Source organism: Miniopterus natalensis, chromosome 2 (assembly GCF_054644295.1).
Source record: "Miniopterus natalensis isolate mMinNat1 chromosome 2, mMinNat1.hap1, whole genome shotgun sequence".
Classification (NCBI taxonomy): domain Eukaryota; kingdom Metazoa; phylum Chordata; class Mammalia; order Chiroptera; family Miniopteridae; genus Miniopterus; species Miniopterus natalensis.
Window position 1 is genome coordinate 178,726,220 of NC_142082.1, and position 18,026 is coordinate 178,744,245.

At 55.3% G+C, this 18,026-nt stretch overlaps 1 protein-coding gene across 1 annotated transcript; it reads right to left on the reverse strand.

Annotated features, from left to right (window-relative positions):
• Positions 1 to 212: 212 nt before the first annotated feature.
• MB (myoglobin) lies at positions 213 to 9,450 on the reverse strand. Its single transcript, XM_016223452.2, has 3 exons — positions 9,356 to 9,450; positions 4,171 to 4,393; positions 213 to 359 (listed from the first exon to the last, which is right to left on the reverse strand). The coding sequence occupies exons 1-3, from the start codon at positions 9,448 to 9,450 to the stop codon at positions 213 to 215; spliced, it is 465 nt and encodes a 154-aa protein (XP_016078938.1).
• Between the last annotated feature and the right edge of the window lie 8,576 nt (positions 9,451 to 18,026).

Here is an 18,026-nt window from a genome sequence, read left to right on the forward strand (position 1 = left end):
AGCCAAGGGCCAGCTTCTCCCTGCTCCCAAGGCGATGACCCCCCATAGGGACCCACCCCCAGGTGTGTGAAGCCACCTTGCCCACCCCCCTCCCAGCCCACCTCTCATACACAAAACAGACACTCAGAAACTCTATGCGACTACGTGAGATTCGGTCCCCACGCTCCCCTGCGGCCAGGCCCAGGTGGGTGGGGGTGGGGGCTGCCGGGGGCTTAGCCCTGGAACCCCAGCTCCTTGTACTTGGCAGCAATGTCGTTCCGGAACAGCTCCAGGGCCTTCTTCATGGCTCCCTGGGCGTCAGCGCCGAAGTCCCCTCCGAGCTTGCTCTGCAGAACCTGGATGATGGCTTCGGAGATGAACTGCAGGGAGGGCGAGAGGGTGCAGGTCACTGGGCTGGGAATCAGACCCAGTCCCATCTCTTTTTTCCCTGGACCATTTATCCAGCACTTACTACACACTAGGCGCATCTGAGCGGTCTCCACAAACTCCTCTAATCCCCACGGCCCTCGAGACAGGGACGGGTCGGGAAACTGAGGCCCATCTTGGTACAGATGAGGAAAGGTGAAGCCGTGCACGCAAGGTGCTCACCCACTTCCCTCCTCAGCGAGTGCTCAGGGCGAGGACCCAGCCGCAGCCAGGCCAGAGCTCAGGGCACTGCCAACTGGGGGGGTGAAGGGAGGAGGGAAATGCTCACGGTCCGTGATTTTATCCAGCATTTTGCAGTCAGGAAATCTAGAAAAATCCATTTCCATTTGCGTGTATTTAATTTTTGCATTAAGTACTTAGTGAGGTCATTGCTTTAAATAGCCGGGGGTGGGGCAGGGTGTAGAGCATCACATTTTCTGTGCCAAGCACACATTGGAGCTCAGAAATATTAGTGGGAGGGAAGGCGAGAGACAGGGAGGACCGGGCCAGGCCTGCAGCTCACCCCTAGGACCGTAACGTCTTGTGCTGGCTTCACCATCACCAGCTGTCATGTCCACAGTGTCATCACCAGGAACATGGAAGCAGGAAAAGCTATAGCACGGGGCTGCTTTGGGACTGGAAGGTCTCATGGATGTAAAATGCTCCTGCGCTGGCCCTGCCCTGTATTGCTCAGTGGTTAGAGCATCAGCCTGTGCACCAGAGGGTCACAGGTTCGATTCCTGGCCAACGGCACATGCTTGGGTTGCAGGTTCGATCCCTGGCTCCGGTTGGGGCACATGCAGGAGACAACCAATCGCAGTGTCTCTCTCACATCGATGTTTCTCTCTCTCTCTCCCTCTCTTTTCCCCTCCCTTCCTTCCTTCACTCTCTCTAAAAGTCAATGGAAAAAATATCCCCTGGTGAGGGTTAACACAACAAAAATGGTCCTGTGCTTTTTCAATGGTTAATCAAGACCTGATGCCAGCCACAGTGCTGGTCAGTAGACCAGGCGGGGTCGTTGACAGAGGCCCAGACAGGGAAGTGGCCAGACTGAGCTCGGAGCTGGAGTTTGCACCCAGGGCACTGTGGACGGCTGACTACCAGAGCCAGAGACAGCCAGTGACTACACGCGGTCGGGTTTTCCCATTTCCCCAGGGTGCCCAGGGTGCAAGGGACCGAAAGCAGGGAATGGGAGGCCGCGTGCTGAGAGGCCTCACGGAGCACGAGTATCAACACCCAGTCAACACCGTGTGGCTCGAAAACCACAAACACCTACCTTTGGGCCTTGATTTGAGGACATATGTCAAGTTCACCTTTAATGTTATAAATGCAACAAAATGAACTGTGGCTACAGGTGCAGTGGAGCAAGTCCTGCCCTTGGAGAACTTGGGAGACCTGCGTTCCAGGCCCAGCTCTGCCCTGACCCTCCACCACGTGTGACTTCACCTGTAAAATGGGGGCTCTGATGACCCCATCAGGTCCCCCAACTCAGCCTTTCCTGAGTCTATGGCAGAGCCACCAATATCTAGAAAATTGTGGGAGGGGGCAGCCGGACAAAGGAGAAAAGACAGTGGCCCTTAGCATCTCAGCACCCAGGTGGGAAGGAGCAATTTCTTACGAAGGGCTCGGAAGGAGGGGAAGGGCATTCATGGGGCTCAGTCTTCATTGTTTGCAGTGAATTACACTTGTTTCCACAGTCCTGGGTTCTAGCCCACTAGCTGGTTCCAACCTGGCTACATGGTTTTTTCTCTCAGCCTCAGTTGCCTCGTCCCTAGAGAGGGGATCGGTCATTCCAGTTGTCCGGTGAGCTCTCCATGTGCCACTGGGGTCAGCAATGGGAGAGGGCCCAGGCCTGCCCTTAAGGAGCGCAGGCCCAGTCATAAGACAGCTGGGTAAAGAAAGAAATCACAGCCCAGCCGGGCAGGTGACATAACAGACTGAGGACCAAGAACCTTTGCTGGGGGAGGGCTGGGGATGGAGCAGCTGGCTGCCTGGTGCAGAGGAGGTGGCTTCTGAGCTGAGCCTTGGGCAGGAACAGGGAACAGGGATTTGCCAGGAGGAGACGGGGGGAGGGGGTCAGAGGGCGCAGTATGTGCAGATCTCAAAGGCAGGACCCACTCCTCACATCTGTGATGCTGAGTAGGTTGGGCAAGCAGGGTTGTTTGTGTGTGATTGGGGGGGGGCATAGGGGTTCGGGGGGTGAGGCTGAAGAGGGGTGGTGGTGCTGCTTGTTGATGGGGAGGATTGCGTCACGGGGAGTAAGAGCTTGGGTTCCAGAGTACCGCAGGTCAAACTGTACCTCCTGGCTTTTTAGCTGCCCAACCTTGGGCAAGCTGCTTAACCTCTCTGAGCCCTCAGTTTCCAAATCTTTAAAATGGGGATGAAAAAGTTCCCTGCCTGGGGCAGGGGCTGCTGATTGCCTGCCCATGTTCATTCTCTCTTCCCTCCCTGCTAACAGAAAGCGAATTGTGCTGGAGTGGCAACAGACTCCACTAGCCAGCTTCCCGCGCCCACAGGCGTGGTCTTAGAACTTCCGGCCAACGAGGTGCATGCAAAATTGTTGGAGGAGATTTCTGGGACTCCTTAAACTCCTTAGAAGGGAGCCTTCCTCTCTTCCTCCCGCTTCCTGTTTGGAGCAGGGACTAGATGGCTGGAGCTCTGGCAGCTGCCTTGGACTGAGTCAACTTTGGATGGCAGAACAGAAAGAGCCTACATCCCTGGGGCGTCCATACCAGCTCTGGACTCCCTACCGCTGACCTTTTGAGTGAGAGAAAAAGGAAACTGAATGCAATTCCTAACCTTTTGGTGTAATTGTGAGAATCCCACGCAGTGACCCAGGCAAATCATATCACCATTATCCTTATGGTCATTGCTGCACCCGCCTGCCTGCTGCTCTCACCCCAGAGGATGCACCTATCCACATGACCCTTTGTCCCTGAGCTCCCTAGTGCTCCTGCCACCACATCCCTCCTCCCCTAAGACACCTGAGGCTCTGTCTCTTCATCTGTAAATATGCTGGAACCAATAAAGCCAGCCTGCTGGCCACCCCCGCACCAGAGCTGAGCCCCAGTAGCTGAGCTCCTGCCACGTGAGTCCTGCATGTCTCAGACGCTCAGTGCACAGGTTAGAAGCTGGGGTTCTGCAGGAATACAGACCTCATTTGAGTCCTGGCTCTGCTATTTGCTAACTCTGTGACCACGCACAAGCTATTTAACCCCTCTGTGCCTCCGTTTCATCTGTCAAGTGAGCATAATAATAGTACCTACCTGTGGAGAGAATGCAAGTTGTGCACCTGCCCGGCCAGCATGGCTCAGGGCTGAGCATCGGCCTATGATCCAGGAGATCACGGTTTGATTCCCGATCAGGGCACATGCCCGGGTTGCGGGCTCGATCCCCAGCAGGAGGTGTGCGTGAGGCAGCCGATCAATAACTCTCTCTCTCATTGATGTTTCTATCTCTCTCTCTCTCTCCCTCTCCCTCTCTCTGAAATCAATAAAATTTTTTTTTTAAAGTTTTGCACCCAATATCTACTCTCCCCTTCATGACGACATACTGATTTGGGAGAGAAATATATACAATCTCAATGACCCCAGGAGGAAGGCAAAGTGGGTGACAGCCCCCTTGACAGATGAGGACACGGAAGCACAGAGAGCAGGGACATAGGTCACCCAGCAGGTTGGTGGCTGAGCTGGGACTTGAACCCAAATATCATCCCTTTGAGGCCTCTCCTTCTGTCCTCCCACCAGCCCCCGGCCCGCTTCCCACCTCCAGGTACTTGACAGGGATCTTGTGCTTGGTGGCGTGCGACTGGGCCAGGGGCTTCAGCTCGGCCTCATGCTGTCCCTTCTTCTTGAGGATGCCCCCCAGGGCAGTGAGCACGGTGGTGCCATGCTTCTTCAGGTCCTCGGAGGCCTTCATCTCGTCCTCAGTCTTCAGGTTCTTGAACTTGTCGAACTTCTCCAGGGTCTCGGGGTGACCCTTAAAGAGACTGTGGGCACAAGGAGGGCTGGAGTCAGACCAGGGAACACGCAGTGGGTTCTGGAGGTGGCCAGGCTTGGGTTCAAATCCAGGCTCCCCTGCTTCCCAGCTGTGTGACCTTGGCAACTCACTCCACCTCTCTGTGCCTCAGCTTCCTCACCTGCGACGTGGGGATAACTGGTCACTGTCTATAGGAGTGCTGAGGATTATATGAGGTCGGATGTGCCGAGTGCCACGCAGCAAGTGCTGCGTGAATGCTTGCTACTACGATTCTTACCATCTCCCCTCTTCCTTGCTACTGTGAGAGGCAGGGAGGAAAGACATCGCCGCCTTGCACCCTGGCCTCACCCCAACTTTCTCTAAGTGGTTTGGAGAGTAGATGTCAGAGGAGCATCAAGGGTGTAGCAGAGATGGGCCAAAGGACACTGGATTTGCTGAGCACCTGCCACCTGCAGGCCTTGTGCTGGGCTCTGCACCTGCACTTCCCTTAGGGCCACATGATCCCCACTTAAAAGACGAGGAAACAGGAGCTAGGAGGTGCGAAGGCCTAGTTCAATATTACAGGGCTGGTGTGCACAAGAGCCAGACTGAAATCAGGTCCGAGTGACTCAAAATGTAGTCGGTGCTGGGGACCATCTCTGCAGTTTCCTGCCCAGGGCTCATCCTTGCGCTGCTTAAATACTTCCAGCTACAGGAGGCTCACTACCTGTGGGAGCTGTTACACTCCAGAACCGCTCTCAGGCTCAGAAAACTCTTGCTTATTTTGAGCCCAAGCTCTGATTCCCTGCACCTCCCATGCCCTTCGCAGTACAGATGGCGAGGGGCCCTGGTGAGAGCTACCTGCCAAAGACCAGGTCCTCGCTCCAGCCAAGGACCCAGGGAGCTGGCCACAGAGGGATTCTATTGTAATCCTGAGCAGGCCCCTCCAGCCTTGGACCTGTCTCTCCTGCCATGAGAAGGCGGGTGCTGGTTAAAGGGAGTCATATCTGGCCCTGGGGTGATTTTCCCCATTTCACCAATGGGCCAACAGAAGACCACAGTGGTAAGTGACTAGCCCAGGGCCACATGGCTAGTTGGTGACAGAGCCCAGACCCGAACCCAATACTGGACGAGGTCTCCATAACTCATGCTTTCTCCCTTGGGCTGCACCCTGAAATGTGTGTAGGAGTAACCCCACCTGCCCCAGCTTTCTCTCCTCCTGCCTAACGGCTTCGGTTCCTCGAAAGCTTCCTCTTTTGTACCTTCCTGGCTCTGCGACACCCTTAAACCTGACTGTGGACACACTCCGGTTTGTGTATCTTGCAGCACACACCTGCACTCTCGTGCACACACTCGCAGACACACACACAGTATGCTCCACACAGCACGGACAGGGAGCACTTCCTTTCCCAAAGGCCGTATCCCCGGCTCTCCACAGGCCCAGGGCTGACCACAGACCAGACGTGCCCAAAGTCACCTCTTCATCCTGGGGCCCGGGGCCGAGCCTTGAGTGTCACTGACAGCTCATCTCTGGCACCTTTCACCCAAGGGTCCATGGCTCCTGGCTATTATTATCTGGTGACAATGATCCTGGAACTCCTATCTGACAGAAGTGAGACCCAGCACCCAAAGGTGGGGGCCTGATGTCGGGACACTGGAAGGAGACTGGGACAGAATGGGGCCAAGGACCTGGGACCCAAAGGGGCTAGGGATCTCAGGCATTTTGGGTGCCCCCCCCCCCCCCAGATGCCTGGAAGAAAGAACATGGGACTGAGAATTAAAGAAGCTGAGTTTGGGCCCCAGCTCTGACTCCAATGTGCTGTGTGACATTCAAGAAGCCACGCAACCTCTCTGAGTCTTGTTTCACCTGCCTGTAAACCAAAAGGGTCGGTCTAGCTGATTTCTCAGCCTTCAAATTCTTAGGCTTGACCCCCGTCTCACCCTCTACTCTGAGCACCAGTCAGCGGCAGAAGGAGCCCAGACCTATTTCATATAATACCGGAGAGTTTGTCTGATGAGTGCCCGCTGCTCTCAGTGCCTGCAGCTGAGAGCCCCCGGGCAGCCGCAGGGGGCCATACCCAGACTTGCCTGACAGCAGCAAGCCCCAAGGTGGCTCACAGAGCACCTCACCCTGCGGAAATGGGTGGGGGCGTTTCCCTCGCCTTGTGTTTCCATTTCCAATTCCATCATTGGCCTGCCCGGCTTATCACAGGGCTGCAGGCAGGTCAGAGAGAAAGGAGGCCGCTTCCCGGCTGTCTGCTGAAGGACACCATTCAGACACCGAAACCAAAGACTGAGGACTGTCGGACCTGCGGAATTCTTCTCTGCTCCAGGACCAAAGAACCAGAGTGGGGATGGGCACTCATCTCTAATGTGCCGGGGTCGTGGGGCAACACAGCACAGCAGTGAGAGCCGAAGCGCTGGATCCAGGCTGCCTGGGTTTGAATTCCAGCTGTGTGGCTTCGGGAAAGTTACTTAACCTCTCTGTTAAATGTGGTGTTAATAATCATTCTAACCTCATAAAGTTGTTGCGAGGCTTAAATGAGTTAATACGTGCGAATTACTTAACACAGGGCCTGGCAGTCGGTGTGCACTGTTCAAATATTTGCTGCCCGCTTTCTCGCCCTATGGCCACCGTCGCCTCCCTCCCCCTCCCCGCGCCTCCGCGCCCAGCGTGCCTGGTAGGGGCCGGCAGCCTGGGCTCTGCTGGGCTCTGCTGGAGCTGCCACTGGCTGGCTGACCCCGGGCCAGGCTTCCCCTCTGCGCTATGAGAATTACTGGCCAAGGCAGTGATTTTCAAATTGTTCATGACCTCGACATCCTTCGTTCAAATGCAAAACTAAAGCAAGAAAACTTGGGGCAAGAGAAGGAAAGGCAGGGGCCCGGGGCCCACTCAGCAGCCCCCTCGCTCCTGAAGCCCCACTCCTGGAACTGGGTTCTCCAACTGCCCCTCCAGCTTTCACGTCCTGAAGTTTACGATCGTGAGCTTGCGGTGAGCCCTCAGCGGTTTATTCACAGGCTCAGCTGAACCGAATCGCCTCTTTTGTAATCAGAGGCGTGGGAGAAATGACCTTCCAGGTCCATTACCTGGGGCAGAACCAAGAGGCCAGGTCACCCAGGGGCACTGGCAGGCCTGGGAGTGAGCATCCTCTCCTCCCCGCCCCCAACCCTGAGAAGGAAGAACCAGTTGTCGTGGCCTCTGCGTGTCCCACAGCCTAAGATGTGATAGGGCATCTTAAGGAGCCACGAGCCTTAGGCATCACGTCTTGTCCCTGGCACCTGGCCCATGGCACGGCTCTGATCCACCCTGGGAAGGGAGAAAATGTTTCTCCTGATGACACAATACCCGAGTCTCCTTCAAGACATCCAGTCACTGCCTTGGGGCTGGCAGCCCTCAGAGCTCCTTGGAAAGACTCCGCTCTGCTAACTAGTCTCCCACCCCGACTCCCCTGCCCCCTCTCCAATAGCAGGGACCAAGGACTCGGAGGATGCCAGGGCAGGAGGGCGAGAAGGACCTCAGAGACATGGCAGAAAACGCCTTCACTCAACCAATAGGAATTAGGACCCAGAGAAGAACAGTAACTTGTTCAAGGTCACACAGCAAATTGGTGCTTGAGGAATTTATGTCAACTTGGGGGGAAACCTTTTATCCAATCAAACAGGACCCGTTGTAGCCCCAGCAGTCAGATGACAGAGCCAAGAGGAGAAAGATATAAGAAAATGCCCTGAGATACCAGTTAGAGTCAACAGAGAACGTCCTTGACTGTCCTTCCTCAAGTGTCCTAGTGTGGGCCACGAAGGGCTCGAACTTCAGATAACAGAGCTTCCAGGACCGACCATTGTCCCCGGACATGGGATCTGGAGATGGGCGAAGCCCAGGGGAGACCGAAAAGGCATCTGAGTGGAGAGGAAAACCTGCTCTGGCTCAGAGCGAAGGAGAAATTCATCTGTGAATTAAAGTGCGAAGGACAACGCACTCACTCCTGGCAACCCCGCAGCCCCTCCCGAGCACGGAAATGCTGACTTAGGCCACATCGGGCACCTGACCTGCGCTGTCCCCGAGCACGAGAGACGAGGCTCGGAGAAGAGGAGCGTCGATCACCATTTGGGGTGGAGGGCAACGGGAAAATGAGATTCCATTTACAAGCCACAAGCCATCCCAATGTAGGAAACTTGGAACTTTTCTCGGGTTTACTTGGGGACCCCTTGCTGTAGAAGGCAAGATGTGTTTGGAGACCACACCTGTCTGAGCTCTCAGATTCAAGACATGCTCGAAGTCAAAAGCCACTGATGGGCCTCTGTCCTCTGCTTTCTGATGACAATACCGCAAAGGTCCCTAGGCTGGGCTTCATCTACAACAGTCATTAACATCTAGAGTTCACTATATGCCAGGACCGGTGCCGGGCCCCTCACACGCATCATCTTATTTAATTCTCACTTCTCCTCTGGAATGCAGATTTGGGGATCTCCCTCATTGTGCAGGAAAAGAAATCGAGGCTCGGAGAGGTTGTGGACCTTCCCACGGGTCCCAGGGCCGCTTAGGGGCGAGGCGGGTCTAGAGCTACCTGTCTCATCTTGAGGGCCAGGTCTTAGCCTAGACACTGCACAGGCTTCAGTGGATGGGTGACTCTGGGGGGCGCTGTCCCCTCTCAGCCCTTGCTGCCCTCACCCAGTGAGCGAGGCAGCTGGATAAGGTCCCTCGTGGCCCTTGCTAACTCTGGCTGCCTAGAAGTCCTCTTGGTGGGCTCCAGGCATTCAGGGTTTGACCATCGGGCTGCTCCCAACTGCTGCCGTGGGCATGGGATGGATTCCCTGCCCTTCTCTGACCCCCACCCCTGACTTAGAAGCAAAAGAAAACCAAATGGGGGCTCAGTCAGCAAACTCAACTAGCACAGCCAACTGGTCAACCCAGGGGCACACATCCCACCCAGCTGCCAGGCAGCCTTGGTCTTTGGCAAGTAGGTGATAGGACGGTGGGATCTCTTCTTTTTACCTGATGAGGACGGCCTGCCCGTGGCCCGGGATGTCAGCCTCCACCTTCCCCCAGGCATTCAGCACCAGCTGCCATTCCCCGTCGCTGAGCGCCATGGCGAAGTCTGGAGAGGACAGGAAGAGCAGGTGTAGGTCGACTGGGTGTCCTGGCCCTGACAGCTGGGATTTGAGGCTGGCCGGCCCCGAACGGGTTTTATACCTTCCCGGTGCTTGACACAGATCACTTGACAGCTTGCTCCCCTCAACCCCCGCCCCCATGCAGGGGTCTAATCTCTTCCTTTCTCTCGCCCTCACATGGAAGCTATTTTGGGGCAGGTGCCATTGTGGGGAGGTAGGACAACTCAGGCCACTCAGAGGTGGGGGTGGCTGTGTGTGTGGAAAGAGTGGGGAGAAGGTTGAGCCACTGTCTGGACTTTCAAAGGCCAAGAGAAAGGGCACCACCGAGGCCGATGCCAGCAGCCTGAAACCCAACCCTCCTGCCGTCAGCCGGGGGGACTGGCAGGGCTCATCGCTCTCCTGGTCCACGCTCGTCCCGCTTTGTCAGAACGCCCCTCGCCCAGCCCGAAGTGGTGGGAGGACCCGAGATGGTTTTATGCTTATAGCTGGCAAACCCAGACAAATCCATAGCCTTTTGGAGTCTGAATCTCTCTCATTCCACCCAGAAAACCGGCTCCGTGACCTTGCTCAAATATTGCCCTCTGAAGAGCTTTGCTTGGCGTACCCCTCAAGGCACCGTTCATTGCTTTCTGCTTCCACTTATCTATCGGGGGTCCTGTCGTATTGCCCCTCACTGCATCGTATTTCTTTGTTTCCATTCGACCGACTCTCCCCTCAGCACTGTGCTGGGTGCCAGACCCTGTTCCAAGCACCTCACGCCTGGTAACCCATCCTGACACACTGGCATTGTCCCCATTTAACCGAGAGGAAGTTAGGGAAGCTCGCCACCGTCGCCCAGCTAGGGGACGGAAGAGCTGGAATTCAAACCCAGACAGTGGGGCCCCTGAATCCCTAACTTTGACGGTCAAGTGGCCAGGGCCTGTTTCATTCATCTGAGTATCTCTTGGGCCTCACACAGGTCTTGTACCGGGTTCAAATTAAATAAGTGCTCGCTGGATAACAAGAGGATGGCCTTGCACAGGGTGAGTGAAGATGACTGGCCCTTAAATTCACCCACCCGCTGGCCCATCCGTTCATTTGTCCGTCGCCCAGCCGTCCGTCGTTCATCCAGCACACAGCTAGAGAGCACCTACTGTGTGCCTGAAACTGTGCTACGTCCAGAGGACAACAAAACCAAATGAGACCTATCTCTGTGTTCAAGAAACTCCCAGTCTCCTTGGGGAGACGCGGAGGAGGAATGCGCTTCAGCAGTTAGTCTAGCGCCGTGGCCGAGGCCCGCACTCCACGTGCACGGGATTTTACAGCTACGAAGGGCCTGCGTGGGCAGGATTGCATCTAACCCTTACGATGACCTGCTTAAAGCCGCGCCCAGCGGCCATCTGAGGACTGCCTTGGGCTGCCGCTTGCTACACAACCCCCTGTGTATCCTTTCAATGAGCCCCATTTGTTTATTGAGTCAGCTGCTCCCTATCAACCCAAAGGGTCAAGGGCCTGCCCCTGACAATGTGCTCAGAAGTCAACCACGAGTCCTCACCCAGGAGGCAGAGCAGGGGGACCACCAGGAGCTCATCCAGCTTCAACGGTGGAAGATGCAGCAGCAAAATCAGTAGCTAAAAATGCTATCAGGATTTTTCAGGGGCCGTGATTCATTCATTTGTTTTCATTCATTCATTCCTTTGTTCATTCATTCAACAGCCTGGAACTGAGGGCCCACTCTGCTCCAGGCCCAGGATTGAAAGGAAAGGCGACTGTGAGGTCTGCTCAGACCCCTGCTCAGGCCCCCAGCAGCCTCAGCCCTACTTCTGCTCACTTGCCTGGCTGGCTATTATCCCACCTGCCTGTAAGGAAGCAAAGACTTGAAGGTTGGCAAGCGGCAGAGCTGAAAACCAAACTCGAATCTACAGCTTTTCTCCCATCTCCAGCGCCCGAGTTGTCTGGGGACAGCCTGAGTATTTAAAATCTCATCAACTTATTACCAACGCTAAAGTGTTTAATATGAAGCTGTCACCCCTTGGCAGGCACCCGCATTAACTGGCACGCTCGTGGAAACCTGTGGCTCTGAAGTCTTTGAACCTTTTAAGTTTTACCATTTAAGCTAATAGGAAGGAGCCAACATCTGTTTGTACTTACACATCTCTACAACAGAGCAGGCGTTGCCTAACGGTTGCTATGGCTACCTGGAGTCCCAGCTCTGTTTGGGGGCTATAATTATCCCCGTGGCCGCCTTCGAGTGGCCAGAGAGGGAAGCTGGAGGCGCATGAAATAGGAAAGCCATGCTGCCTTTGCGTGCACAACTTTCTGCAGCCTTGCACACTTGTGTCACACATTCACACACACACACACACAGGTGGGTTAGTTTGACACCCAGTGGGGCAAAACTGGATCCCACCTACTCAGACTCTTTTGAATGTGAAAATCTGAGACTTGTAGAATCATCCTCAAGTCTGCAAATTCTGGAGTCTTGAGACCCCAGAATTAGAATTCTAGAGTGCTCAAGTCTTCAGCTTTCACCACTCTGGAAACTTGGGTTCTAGGTTCCAGAATCATAGAAAGGTAGAGATAGAGAAGTCTAGAATCATAGGGCCAGAGTATCCTGAAGCTAACAGAGGCCACCTTCAATGGTGTCTTGTTCAAGTTCCCACTAAATGCAGCAATTCTTCCTAAAGATCATTGTTGAGCATCTGCTTGACTACTCCCAGGAGCAGTGAGGTCACTACCTAAAGCTTTAAAGAGGCTTCTTTATATTGAACCAAAATACGCCTTCTTGTCACACTTACTCCCTTGTCCTGGCTCTGCTGGCTCCTTGGGGGTTTAGAGGACCAGACAGGTCTCTCTCACGAGGGAAACTGCAGGTTCACCCAAGACTCCTTGTACAAACCAAACACCCCCAGGTGTCTAACTGAGCACCTCCCCTGGCAGAGTAAGCCGGGAGCCTGCCTGGTGGGGGAAGATCGGCTCTGTGCTTCAGTGTCTCATCACAAACATACACAGAGAGAACTCCCTAGCAAGGGGCTTCCAGCACCTACCACACAGGTTTGAGTCCCCAGGTGGCTGTGCATCAGGCCCCTTTCAAGGGACACAAATCCAGCCCAGGTGACCTGGGAATTGCTACCCCTTGGGCATCCAGCAACTCCCTGCAGGAATGGGGGGCGGGGTACACTTTAAGATGCCACCAGGGAGACCAAGGATGGAAAGGAGAACACTCTGGCTCTTCAAAGCCAGGGGTCCCCTCAACCTTGGCCGCTGGCCCTCCTCCTCGCGGAGCCGCCCCCTGGAGGCCAGCCTGGACGATGCCTCCTCCCGCCCAGCTCGGCCTGCCCCTTCCTGGAAGGGTCTGTCCCCTGAACCAGTGCCAGCCAGACTCAGAGCGGGGCTGGGCCCGGAGCCTGCAGAACCAGCCTGAGGTCCTCAGTGGGGCAGTGGGACCCCCTAACTTGCCCCAGACCCCACTCAGGCCCACCACCCACTCCTCCCAGCCCCTGGCAGCCACCGTACCAACCACGTCTCCCCTTCTCCCCAGCTGTCCTCCTGGAGCCTCCAGCCAGGCGGCAGGGCTGGGGGTGGGGAGAGGTGTCTTATAGCAGCTGGGGAGAGGCCCAGGGAACTAAAAATACAGCTCCACCGCAAGGCTCCTCCTCTCCCTGGAGGCCCAGAGGGGCTTACTGGAGGGGGCTGGCCGGGACACAGGATCCCAATATTCCAGGCAACAGGTGTAGCCTGGGGACATTGCCTTCTTTCCCCTCCGCTTTCCTCCCAGCCTCCGGATGGCTCCTCCAGCCCCACCTCACACCTGTCACCTGGATGGAGCCCAGCCCCACCGCCACAGCACCCTCTCCCTTCCCGGCCCACCTCACAGAAACAGCTCTCCTGGGAATCCTCCCCTGCTCTACCCCCTCCCAGCAGGTGTGTCCTCTCCCCCTCCAGGCTCCAACACAGGTGCAGCCCTCTCGTCTCTCTCTGCTTTGGGATACAGCACAGCTCCCCGTTGCTACCCTGTGAGCTTCTCAGAAGCAGAAATGTAAACGCCACAGACATCCACTGCACTTTCTGCACCCCAAGGCCCTGCCTCTCCCAGCAGCCCTTTTCAATAGACATTTTTATAAGCCCACTGAACACACGAGGAGACTGGGGCACAGAGAGGTTAAGTGACTTGCCCAAGGTCACACAGTTAGGAATTGCCAAGCATGACATTTGAGCCCAGGCAGAGTTTGTGCTTCACAGATAGGAAGTGGTCTAACTTTTGGATCCTTCCTCTTTCCCTTCTCACCTTTCTAACAGCACGTAGCAAAGGGCCAGGTCAGTAAGCTCTCTGAATGTTTATTTTACTGAACTGAGTCCTCCAAGGTCTTGGCTCCGTGGGGGTGAAGGCAAAGACAGCTGGAAGGCTAGCAATTGGGAGGCCCGGCTGCCCTCTCGTGGCAGCAATGGGAAAAGCCTCTGCCTCGGGCTCAGCCCTTCCACACGGGCCCAGCCTCCCAGCCGACCAGGATGGTCTTTCCATCTGCATATTCGCAGCACCGACCTGGAACGGCTTAACAAGTTCCTAAAAGATGAATAAGCCATGGTCCTTGCCCCCGATCGACTCAAAGTCCAGTGGAGGGAACACCCCAAAGGGATTGGGAATGCAACAGAGATTTGCGGTGACATCTACATGGAGAAGACCTGCTGGCAGAGGTGACGATCGGTTGGACCCAAAGGTACGGAGGAGCATTCTGCAGGGTCCCCTAAGTGCGGGTGACAAACTGTGTGTGCCAAAGCCCAACGGATGCGGGGGACACATGGGGACAGGGTGCTGTGGAAGGTGAGACCTCCTGGGAAAGTCTCCCGTGCCAGAACAAGGGTGAGGGACTTAAAAGTGACAGTTCTGTTCCACAAGCACTCAAGCTCGCCTGCTGCCAGGCTCTGTGCAGGGCCTTGGGGAGACCCGGGGGGCACCACACAGTCCCCGAGCTTCAGGGGTGACGGGAGGGAGGGATGTGTACACAGAGGCTGACAGTGCTCTGAGACAAGGACAGTACCAGAGGCACTTAAGTGTAGGGTTAAAGGCTTTGGAACCAGATGCTTGGATTAGGTGTTTGACTCACTGTGTTTTATTTTTATGATCCAGGGAAACTATCATAACTTTCCAGGGCTTTTGTCTTTTTATCTGTAAAAATGACAGCTTTGAAAATAATTACCTGTCTCAAAGATCGTCTTGAGGATTAAAACAGGGGGTACATGTACAAGACTCAGCATGATGCCTAGCACACAGTAAGTGCTCCATAACTGCTCACAGTGATACAAGGTACAAAGCAATCACAAAGGAAGAAATGACTCATTCCACCAAGGAACGTATAACAGAGAAGATGGTGCCTGAATGGGAATTTGAAGGGTCCATAAGGGTTTATTAGGAGCAATGTGAGGAAAGGATATTCCAAGCACAAGGACCAAAACATTTAAGGACGTGGAGGTTGGTGTGTTAGGACCAGGTTTGGTTGTGGGTGATGGAAATTCCAAAATAACATGGTTTCAGCAGGAGAGGCAGTGGTGCAGGGCTGGTATGGTAGACAACAGTGTCGGGGACCTGGCCTCCGTCCACTTTAGTGCTCGGCCATGTTACACACATGGCCTTCACCTCTTGATCCCAGCTGGCTGCTTGAGCTCCAGCCATCACGTCATCATCCCAACCAGCAGGAAAGCAAAAAGGGTGAAGAAGACTGCGCCCCCTATCTTCAGGGACACTTTCAAGAAGTGGTCATCAATACTTCTCACTGCACATCACATGGCCACACCTCTCTCCAAGGAAGGCTGGGAAAGGCAGCCTTTATTATCATTCAGCCATAATCCCCAGATAAAAATTGAGAGTTCTAAACAAAACCAATCGGACTCACAGATACAGACGACAGACTGGTGGTTACCAGAGGGGAAGAGGGTGGGGGGAGAGTGAGATGGGTAAAGGGGTCAGCTATGTGGTGAAGCATGGAAACCAGACTTTCGGTGGTGAGGACACTAGAGTGCATACAGATATGAAACCACAGTGGTGTGCACCTGAAACTTATATAATGCTGTTAACCAATGTTACCTCAATAAAAATAAATAAATTCAAAATAAGAAATTAAAACTGAGATAGAAGGGAGTTTTATAAATTGGGAAGAAGGGAAGGAGGTAAATTGAATGTAAAGTAGAAATTTCTGCCCAGAAGTTGTAAAAAGAAAAACAAATATTTTGGTGTTTCTGTGGTGGAAAAAATGAGGGAGGGAGTGACGGAAGATGTGGCCAGGGAAATAAACACAGGCCCAAAGTGGTCGCGGTCGGAAGGACTGCGGGTTTCAGGCAGGGGAGGGCTCGGCCTGCTCTGCTGTCAGAGCCCCCACTAGTGCGGATGGGGATCAGGTAATGGGGGGCAGGCCTCCCCAACACTTTATCACACAAATGTTCACACATGCAGCAAAGGGGAAGGCTTCGGAGTGAACACCGTATGCCCACCACCGAAGCGCTACCACTGACATTTTACCAGTTTTACCACATACCTACCCACCCCTCCGTGGCCATCCGCCTTTCTTATCTTTGTGGCATTTCAAAGTAACTTGCAGACGACCGTCCTGTCCCACCACTTCCCCTAAATACCTCAGCCTGCCTGCCCTTAAGGAGAGTTCAATATTTGCATTTTTTTCTTTTGATGTCAAATTTCCATCCAATCCAATGCATGTCTGAAGCTGCATTTGTTGCATTTTGATGAATTCATACACCTGCATAACCCCAACCCCCTATCAGGATAGACGCATTATCAGCACCCCAAAAAGTGCCCACATGTCCCTTCCGGGCCGCCCCCCGCCCCCACCACCTCTCAGAGGCAGCCTCGGCCCTGATGTCTTGTTCCATTTGGGGAAGGGAGACCTCTTAGAGCCTGCTGTGGCACTGCGTCTGGGGTGGGGGCAGGGCCGAGGGACAGAGAGGAAGGGGGACAGGCTCTGCTGGGGAGGCTGGGGAGGGGCAGTGAGTGATCCAGCAGATGATGGCGCCATTTACTAAAGCGGGAGGGGACAGGTCTCTCTTGGGACAGTAGCACCTGGAGTGTTTGCCGGACATCTGTCCAGCAGGCGTGGGGATACGCGTGCGTCCCCGAGACTTGCACCCCTGGCAAGGTGGCATCAGGGAGGTGGCCGTGGTTCTCCAGCCTCTACGTCACCCACAGCCCAGCTCTAGTAGCCACAGGACTCCTGCCACCGCAGAGGGCCCCTCCTCCGCTGTCCTGTGAGGAGGGAGGCCACGGCCCTGCCTTCGCCGGGCAGCTGTGTGGGCCTGGAGATGGCACAGGGCGTGCCTGCCTCTGGTGGGCAGGGCGCAGAGAGGAGCCCTCACTCCCGGGGGCAGGGCTGGCAGCGCCCACCCGGCGGGCCCCTTGCCCCTCCTTGCAGCCTGTCTCCCAACTTGGACAGCCATGTACCCCTCCTGTCCCTCCACCTCCACCCCTTCCCCAGGCCCTCCCCCGCCTCAGGTCCGAAAGCCCCTCGGGGGAAGGACGCCCGCTCTGCTGCCTGGGAGGGAACAGTGGGAGCAGAGACACAACATGAAGCAGGGACCCACAGCCAGACGCGGTGGGTGTCCTCTCATCTGTCTAAAATCACCGCAGCACAGAGCAGTTTCTCCAAACCCGCTTGTCGGCAGGAGGTACTCCGTCCTCCCGTTCGCGGGACTTGGGGTGGATCCTTGGGAATGAATCTGCTGACCTCCTCCTACCCAGAGGGGACCGGCCCGCACTCTGAGCTCTGGCACAGAACACCCTGGATTTACCTGGCAATTAGGAGAAGCCTCAGTTTACCCCATCCGCGCAGGGCCCGAGACTGAGCTAGTGCCGAGGAGGCAGCAGAGGGCACCTAGGAGAGGGCGTCGCGAAGCAGAGAAGGACCCTGGCCTTAGGAATTGGGGAGGGGGAGGAGACGGAGACAGGAACCTCCAAGGACAGCCGGAGCCCTGAGGAGCTCAGGGAGCGGGACAGGTCAGGCCTGATTTGGAGGGTGGAGGAGAGGGAGCCGTGCGGGAAGTGCGGGCAAATACGAAGGACTCCTCTGTTCCAGGCGTGGGTGAGGGCTGAAGCGCAAGCAGACGTGCCAGTGTGTGAGTTAGAGCACTAGCTGCTGTGAAGACAACCCCCCAAATCTCGGGGGTTCATTAGATCTTAACGGTGGCTTCCTAGGTTTGGTTCTCAGTTACCTCATAATCCAAAGCAAGCTGGGGACCGGACTCTGCTCCACAAAGTGATCCAGGGACCCAGTCCCCTCCCTCAAGGACTTCAAAGACCTTGGATCCCTCTGTACCCAGCAGGCAAACAAGAGAGAAATAAATGTGAATAAAATAAATGTGAATGTTTTATGGTCTCGCGCACAGATGAGAAAGATGAGCCGGGAACAAACATTCATACAAATAACGTCTCAGCATCCCACAGAGCACACAGTGGGCGCTCAGTATCTGTTAAAGCTCCCGGATCGCACCCGCCACCCAGCGCCCTACCCTGTAGGTGAGCCGATCACTGAACCGCCTGGCAGGTGGGGAGAGGGGCAGTTGAAAGGGGCTGG

Coding starts and splice junctions, on each gene's coding strand:
- MB (XM_016223452.2), bottom strand. CDS start 9,450: ATGGCGCTCAGCGACGGGGAATGGCAGCTGGTGCTGAATGCCTGGGGG. Junction 4,394..9,355: donor GGGCAGGCCGTCCTCATCAG/GTAAAAAGAAGA, acceptor TTGTGCCCACAG/TCTCTTTAAGGGTCACCCCG. Junction 360..4,170: donor TCCCTGTCAAGTACCTGGAG/GTGGGAAGCGGG, acceptor CCCTCCCTGCAG/TTCATCTCCGAAGCCATCAT.